General features: G+C 42.9%; 2 protein-coding genes across 4 annotated transcripts in view; one reads left to right on the top strand and one right to left on the bottom strand.

The window, feature by feature from the left end:
* PHOSPHO2 (phosphatase, orphan 2) overlaps positions 1-4,021 on the bottom strand; it is a 6,356-nt gene extending 2,335 nt beyond the window's left edge. The window contains exons 1-2 of one of the 3 annotated variants that reach the window (XM_035896278.1): positions 3,945-4,021; positions 1,716-1,870 (exon numbers count right to left, since the gene is read on the bottom strand). The gene's annotated coding sequence lies outside the window, so the exon portion shown is untranslated. The remainder of the gene's footprint in view (positions 1-1,715; positions 1,871-3,944) is intronic. The other 2 variants (XM_035896279.1, XM_009640764.2) reach the window with 2 other exon arrangements.
* CCDC173 (coiled-coil domain containing 173) lies at positions 1,167-6,641 on the top strand. The gene is given in 9 exon segments (XM_035896276.1): positions 1,167-1,295; positions 1,578-1,751; positions 1,847-2,040; positions 2,984-3,140; positions 4,138-4,277; positions 5,123-5,315; positions 5,636-5,800; positions 6,333-6,515; positions 6,517-6,641. Coding segments are annotated over 9 exon segments (1,299 nt in total). The 5' UTR covers positions 1,167-1,244; the 3' UTR covers positions 6,559-6,641.
* Positions 6,642-8,251: the final 1,610 nt, after the last annotated feature.

Genomic DNA, 8,251 nt, shown 5'->3' with positions numbered 1-8,251 from the left:
AGCTGCACCGGCTGCACTCGGCTCCGGGAGGCTGTAGGGTGTTCCTTGTCCCCGTGCCCAGGGTGACTCTCCCCAAACCTCCCCGCTGCTCTCCCAGCTGCAGACAGGCTGTTTCTAGAACTACCTAGGAAGAGCTAACGTGAAAGCAGCGGAGAGGTACAGTATCATCCAACTGCTGGAAGTTAGCGAAGGGCTGGGTGCCTGGCAGCTCCCTATCAGAAGGGAGTGGCGTGTCAGTGTACATTTACTTTTGGCAAGGCTACCTTCACCTCGGACGGAGGGAGAAGATCAGGTCTGGTCCCCACCATAAGACAAACAGATTAGTGACTGCATCTGAAGAACAGACTTTGACATAAGTATCCCTGTAAGAGAAAGCCTCCTTACATTTCAGATACGCACGTCAGTCTGCTGTAAAGCAGATGAGCGAGGAGAATTTGTAACAGGACAACACTCCGTACGGAGTGCCATTTCCTTCAGAAATGCTGGTGACCGTTTAAAGCGTGTTTCACAAAACCTAGTGATCACCTAGAAAAGCTGTACTTATGCATGCGTGTATGCAAGTGTAATACAATAAAGAAATGCTAATCTTTCCAACAAATCAAGAGACTGTTCTACAAGCCAGATCTGATTTAGTAAATATGATGAGTGTGCAGGACAAGGGTGGTAAGGCACAGTCTGTGCCCAAACTGCTGCCTCATCCAGCCAGAAAAATGGCTTCCCCAATATTCTTCCTTTCCTTTTGGGAATGCTCCCTGCTGCTCTCAGAATCATGCCCATGTACTGCCTGGAACACGTTAGTTACCACAAGCCGAACCTGTACATACACACAAACAAGGAAGGGGACTTACAAACAGTTAAGTCACTCAGCCACAGCCAGAGTACACACACTGGCCATAGCTGGACGATGGATACCGATACCCGGTCTTAGCTGGGGTACTGGGAGGAAGAGAGTACCTGTTAGGGTAACTTAGTGTTGTTACTATGTGGGAACTCAAATCCTGATACCAGTCTGAATACAGGATTTTCTGGTACCAAGTAACCTCAGTATCTTTTTTTCCCTCTGCACAGCGTCACATCATTTGGAAGAAAATAATGTTCTAGATGAGTATTTTCTTCCAAATGAAGTAGATCTTCATCAGGTAATTGTACTGCCAAAAGCAGAATGGAAAAGGATTCAGGACAATCTTGGCAGCACAACTAGAGAAGCAGCACGCATCCTCGCAGAGAAGAAAGAACGGGAAGAAATGCACTTACGCTCCAAAGCGGCTGTAAAAGACTGGCCCAATACCATTATGGTAAGTACAAGACACATTTCTAAGAAAAAGGGATTCATTTTCATATATGCAAAACCACTCATGGTAACATTTCTAGCTGCACTCCCTTTGTTTAACATTTGCTTTTAAATATTTTAACTCCATTTAAATATTTAACATCTAACATCAACATTTACATTTTTTAATTAAAGCTAAAATGCAAAATTAAAACCACCCAAACATTGAGTACATCACCTTCAGAATGGTTTATAAGTTTTAATCCGTGTGCTTTAAATGTGATTTCTAATTTTATCTGCACCATAGGGCATGGCACAACGGAAACTTAAAGCCAAAAAATTACGTGAAGAAAGGGAAGAAGAAGAAAGAAAGTTACTAGATATGGAAGAAGAACAGTTCCAGGCAGCAAAACGGAAGGAGGCTATTGATCGTGCAAAAACCTACCTGTACTATCAGAATGAAAGAGTGAAAGGATTGCATGTTTGTTGAAAACTTATAATTTTTTAAAATCAAATTGTACTGAATTTCTTTAAGCACTTCTGGACATGCAAATTACTTGAAATGTTCTCTTGCAGAGTGCACTTCTGCTTGCTGAGGTCCTAAAAGAAAGAGATGCTCAAGTTGAATTTAAAAAGTTGAAGTCAGATGTTAACAAAAAGAAGGATGAAGGAAAGGAACATGAACATAAAGAAGCTATTATCCGAGAGCAAGAAAAGGCACGTCAGCGTTATATGAATGAACAGGCACTACGAAGAGATCAGCTAGAACAGTAAGTAATAATTAATCAAAATTAACCCTACTTTATTATTTAAACTCTGTTCTCACAAATACATTCTGTAAGGTTTTTACAGAAACTTACTAAGAATTTGATTCACAAATGTGACACTTAAAAATACAGAGTGCCACAAAAGACCTTGCACAAAAGGAAAAGCTGTGATATGCAGCGTCTTTTATTTGCCAACAGTCTGCATGTAAAATTGCCTCTGGTAGTCATCAATAGGTTCTAGTCAAATTGCTACTCAAAAGTTGTTACTGAAAGTGTATTTTAACTCAGTTCTGGTCCCAGAAAAGGAAAAGGTTAAACCAGATTTTCCATTTGCCCAGAACTATATTCCAGAGAACACATCAAGAGAACGTATCGCTGCCACCTCCATTCTTTCTCTCAGCTCTTACAGAAACCTTATGGAGGGGTCCCCCATGATATTTATAGGACTGGCCCTGGTGGTCTGACAGAAGGAATCAAATTCCCTAAGGCAGAGGAAGAGGTCAAAGTCTGGTCTCAATATTTGAGGTCCAACACACAAATCCTTGCAGAACTTACTACAGAACACTACCAGTTTAAGCTGTTGCCTGCATGCCCAGAAGGAGAAGCATAGATACAGTGGGACTTACTGGGGAAATCTTGTTCACTGAAGATGCTGCAGAGATAGGTCAGAATGTTACGAATGCAGTGGTGCTAACGGGTCATCCAGATAAAACTTGTTACCACTAGACTGCAGTCTGTGAGCATACCATAGCTAATTTCTGGTCAGAGGACTGAGGGCTACCATTACAAACAATGACGCTGTTTTTCATCTCTGATATTCTACCCACCTTTAAGTCAAAGTATCACATCCTTCAGTGCAAGGTACTTATGGTTATGCAGAATCTGTATCTGTTCATTACTTCATGTGATCCCTTGCCCATTTATTCAACTCCTTTTCCTGATTCAGAATAAAGGAGCACAAGCATCAGGCAGATCTGGCCAAGCTAGAAGACAAAAGAGAAGGAGAACAAATACAGAGATTGAATCAATTGTACCACTTGGAACTTCGGAGAAGAATGGAAAAGGAACAGGAGGAAAAAGTTGAACGCCAGAGGTTGTATCATGTAAGTAACAGGAAAGCAGACGGTTCAAAATGCTTGTTTCACCTTGTCTGCCTGGAGTGAAATAACAGCATTCCTATTTCTAAATGGGCCTCCTGGCAACAGGAGGTTTGCTGACAGCTCTGCTAGCATTGGATCATACGCCTGCCCTGCCAGTTGCAGGCCCTGTCTTTCCTCTGGGCTTCTGAGAAAGGCCTCTTGGAGGCAGGTCCCTTCCTTCTGTCTGAAGGGACATTGGCACCTGGTGGCTTGACTGGTCTGTGATTAAAAGGTCTGCTGTAGACATCAAGGAATATTCTTCTTGACTTGAGAACTGGATTTAAGTTCCACATACCTCCTGGTTTAAGCCCATTTTTTCTTTGTGACAAAGAGGGAATAGCCTGAGTCTGAACATGATGATATCTTTTATACTTGTCTTTCCCTTTATGATTGGAGAGGTTTAGAAATTTAGTCAAGATGTGCTGCCTTCTCTCTTCACCTTTAAAGGCATCTTACTAAACACAAACTAGAAACGCCTCAGAACGGTTCTGGCCAGCATACAAAAGTTGGTTTTTTACATAAAATTATAGAAAACTCTTCTTCAGCTATGATTTGCATTAAGCTCTCAGACTGGGATAGTTTTGGATGAGGTGGGCCAGGAGCAGCACAGTCTGTGTATGTGTTGGTGGGGGTTGCACAGTCCCATTCCTCTCAACGTCCACCTCTCCCATGTGTGAGAATGGGAGCAAGGGATAATGCTCACTGCATTGCATAGCAATTTGTGTAATGGGCTGGAGAAGCAGCTCAGTTGCCCTTCTCCTTCCTCACATCTACCATCTCCTCTTCATGCAAGTTTGAACAGGGAGCCAGAAGTAAGTGGAAGTACTGAGAATCCCTTTCCTCTCTTCTCTTTGAAAGAAACACAAAGAGGGAGAATAGGGAGCGATTCTTCTAAGTTGCTACTCCGGGCCCAGATTTTCTAAACTTTGTGGGTTATATCAGGACCATTTTGCCCATGCAGGAGCATGTAACCAACCAGAAAATTATCAAAGCAGTAGAGGAACAAAAACAAATGGAAGAAGACGATCGGATTAAAGCTCATTTTAAAGCAAAGGAAACTATTGCCAAGCTGATAAAAGAGAAAGAAGCTGAAATGCGTAGGTAGGTACAAAGCTAGAGTATAAATTGTAAATAAACTAAAAATTACACTGTAGTCATATTCAAATCTTTCAGACTGATGATATAATACAAACCACAGTTATTCTAAAAATTAAATTCTACTGATAGGGAGAGTAGGGAATTCAGGAGAAAAAGGAAATTCTTTCAAAGGTTCCTTAGTAATAGGTGTGTGTGGGAGTGATCTCCCTGCCCTTCAAAGTACAAAGTCTTAAGGAACTGCAAAGCTCTACACCAGCGTGTTGGGAGCAGTGATTTTCCATATGGGCTGCCAAGCCTCCACCTCCTCAAAAATTAAAGACAATTAAAATCCTTGATGAAAGTATTTTTGGGCATAAGCTGTATTTGCCTGAGTCAGATCAAGCAAAATAATTTGACTGCTTAACTAGGCATCTATATTAATTAATTACATTGGGTTATTATTAAGGGAAGATGGTTTACCAATTTAACAGTGAGGGTACAGCATGAAGATACCACTGAGTCAATGTAAGAGCTCCCTTCTCTTCCTGCTTCTGGCCAATACTCCCAACATTTCTCCACTGATGGCAAGATGCTATGCAGGCTCCTCCCCCAGCGATCCAGCTCATTATTGGAACAGAAAGCTAGTGTTACAAGAATACAGGGAACACTTATTTGCTAAATCAGATAATTTAAAAAGAAACAAAAACCAGGAGGAACACAAGGAGATCAAAGAGTTGGGTGGGTGGGCCAGCCACCCTTTGTGGCAAGAGAAGACTAGAAGCAGGATTGCTGAGTTTGGTAGCAGTAATGCTTCAGGTAAACCCAGGTGTGTACCCTGGTATGTTATGGTAGCTCATGTTCTTCTGCAGACTAACACAGGAACATCAAGACAAAATCGTTATCCAATTAGCTGTACAAATGAATGAGGCATTAAAGAGGGAAGATGATCGTCTTGCTAGAGATATTGCAAAAAAAGAAGCTGAACAAGAAAAAAAGCGCAAAGAGAAGGAAGCAAAAGAAAAGGCAGCCATCGAATCTATTGCTGAACATAGAGCCACCGTGGTAAGAAACCCAGCCTGTTCTTACTCCTGTTTGTTTCAAGGAGCCTGGCCCAGATCACAGCTGGTGGCTCCGGTGCCATGAATCAGCATGCTTCATCAGGTCTGCTGACATCTTACCTGGGGTCTTCTCTCCCTCTCCCACTTACATGTGGGTGCACATCTGCCAGGGCTGCTGAAAACCCTGGGCTTGGGCACTGGCTGGCCACAATGACCGTGCTTATCAGAACACTGACAGAGGGCCGCTTCTGCTGAAAGATTCGGCTTCCAGCTTAGCAGGCTAGCTCCTTGATTAACTTTTTTTGTGTATTTTGTAAAATACAGATGAAGATGAAAGTGGAAAAGGAGAAAGAGGAAAAAGCAGAGGGTAAAAAAGAACTTCATGCACTAATGGAAAAGAACCGCATCTACCTAGAAATGGAAAAAGCCAAAAAACAAAGACAACGTGACACAAACGTGGAAGTACAGAAAATTCAGATCCAGCAAATGGTAAATAGCAGAGCTGTACCCTGTCAGCCCCTTCAGAAAGAAGCACGCATCTAAACCAACAGTATTAGCTTCTGCCTGAGCGGAAGAGAGAGAGGAAGCTTGCTGTGTTTTGTTTGGGTTTTTTTGTTTGTTGGTTTTGGTTTTTTTAAGTCATGTATGCTCCACATGTGCTGATGTTGGGGACCAGCCTCCTCTCTGAGCAGTGGTGCAAGTCAGGGCTGCTTTGCAATGACAGATCACATCCTATCCTGTGCCATTATGTACTACTGCTGCCCTTTTGTATCTCTTGGGCAGGTCACCAAAGACCAGTAGCTGATGCTGATGTTCACTCAGCTATTTAATGTACCCCCCCTTTTTTTTTTTCTTTGGGAGGAGGGTATGGCAGGGGAGAGAAGTGGGGAGGGATGATATTTGCCAAATATCAACTAACATCACCACAGATCTCCTGTAAGCTTTTACCCTCTCTGAGTTTTAAGGGATAGTTATGTTGCGAAAGAAATACTAGGCTTTTTTACTCCCTTTTCTTCATCAGGCTGAAAAGCAGAGAAAAAAACAGCAGGAAAAGCAAGCAGATTTGGACTACGATGCTCAGAAAGAGGTTATTGCACTTTGCAAGGAGCGTGAATTTCAGAGCTATGCAAAGCAAGTAATTGAATCAGAGTCCAAGACTACGCATCATCTTTATCCTCTTCTCAAAGCATCCAAAGATGGAAGACGACTTGGACACAGCCAATCTTCCCGAGGAAGAGAAGGAATAAACACTAGTTTACAAGCACAGGATGGCACTGGGACCCAGTTACCTTGTTGTAACTGTACTACTGCTCAAGAAGTTAGTAACATGAAATAATATTCAGACTATCCAGCAAGGAAAGGCAGAAGCAGTTTTCATGTGATCAAAAAAATATCTTTTTGAACCTTATGGGTAGAGTTAAACTGTAAATGATCTACATCAAATATATGCTATGATTCTGGAACTCCATTTCAAAACAAAAATGCCAGAGAACTGGTTATATTCTCCAAATTGCCCAGCTTGTATTTCATGAAACTTAAGTTTATTAAACTTGAAACAGAAATGCATGATGTATCATTGACCATCAATATAACCCACTCTAGCCCAAAAGTTTACTATTACTGTTATAATGTTATTTATTATTCTAAAAATTCACTGTCCCGGGTTTTTCAGGCCTAGGATATGACTTCCCAGTGCAAAAGGTCACATTTTTCACTAGCCCACTTCCAGTTAAGTATTCCCCATAATAGGAAAAAAACCAAAACACAACAACTTTACAGAATCTACAGGGGACGAAAACCCAACCTAATACATGTGAAAGTTATGATACTGGAGTTTTTGCATTTTGCAACTACCTCTGTAAAACAAACGTCATGCTATAAATTAGTTGTAATATATGAACACATGAATGTGATTTGATCACAGCCCTTAAAGGGTCACCTAGGAGGCAAATGGGTCCCAATATAGCTGTAAATAGCTACTACAAAAAGAACGTGGCACCAAGAACAACGTAGTTGGACTGTTCTTTCAAAAAGCCGAACAATGATTCAATCTGCAGTAAGTTGATCTGGATCTAAGTTTCTAAGTTTCTCCAATTCCTCAACTGACTTACTCTCTAACACCAAAGTCACACACACCTCTCGCCCCTTAAGCTTAGTTTCTTTGCTGAAATTTTACCATCACCTTCCTGCCTTGGACAGAGCTAGGGTTTCCTATAATGGCTTCCTCCACGAGTACCCTAGGGTCTAAACAGGGTATCCCCCTACTCTGGGGTCCACTGAAAACAAAGTGCAAGAAACTTGAAGCTTTGCTTTGTTGCACGCAACCTTCTGTTCCCCAGCTGCCAGCCTCTGTTGTCCAAACTAAAAAAAAAAAAAAAATGACACAAGCTCTGAAAAGAAAAAAAATAGGACTGTTTCATACAAAGGATGCTTGATAATATTTTAGTTTGGAAGATGGTCTTTTTGTGTGCCTTCAAGTTTCTAAGCCGGGCTTCCGACAGCAACAGGCTTTGAAGAAAGCACAGGACTTTTGAGCAAGATGGGAGGCTACCCTGGAGGCGAGGTCCCTCCCGCAAGCTGAGGGCCAAGCACACCGGGTTTTACCTCCCCTGCCGTGTAAAACAGCTGGATGTAAGATGGGTGTGTTCCTTCACGAGTGCAGCAGTCACCTCCTCGAGGAGACCCTTCCCGGCAGGGCAAGGGAGGAACTTTTGGGAGGAGGAGGAGGAAGACCGATCTCCTCCCTCATCCAGCTCCCAGGGCTGCCAAGGCCCTTCCTCCGGGAAAACAGCGCCAGCGGCCACCTTGGAAGGTCAGAGCGGTGGATACGGGCGCGTTTCCAACAGCCCCAGCACAGACAGGCCTCGCGGGACGGCGGGTACGCGGGAGGCGCGGCAGCCCCCAGAGCCAGCCCCGGCCCGAACGCCACACCGCCGCCCG

This window comes from Egretta garzetta, unplaced genomic scaffold, assembly GCF_000687185.1.
Source record: "Egretta garzetta isolate BGI_Z169 unplaced genomic scaffold, ASM68718v1 scaffold16, whole genome shotgun sequence".
Taxonomy (NCBI): domain Eukaryota; kingdom Metazoa; phylum Chordata; class Aves; order Pelecaniformes; family Ardeidae; genus Egretta; species Egretta garzetta.
The sequence above is the reverse complement of the archived record's forward strand: the minus strand, read 5'-3'. Positions and strand labels throughout refer to the sequence as shown.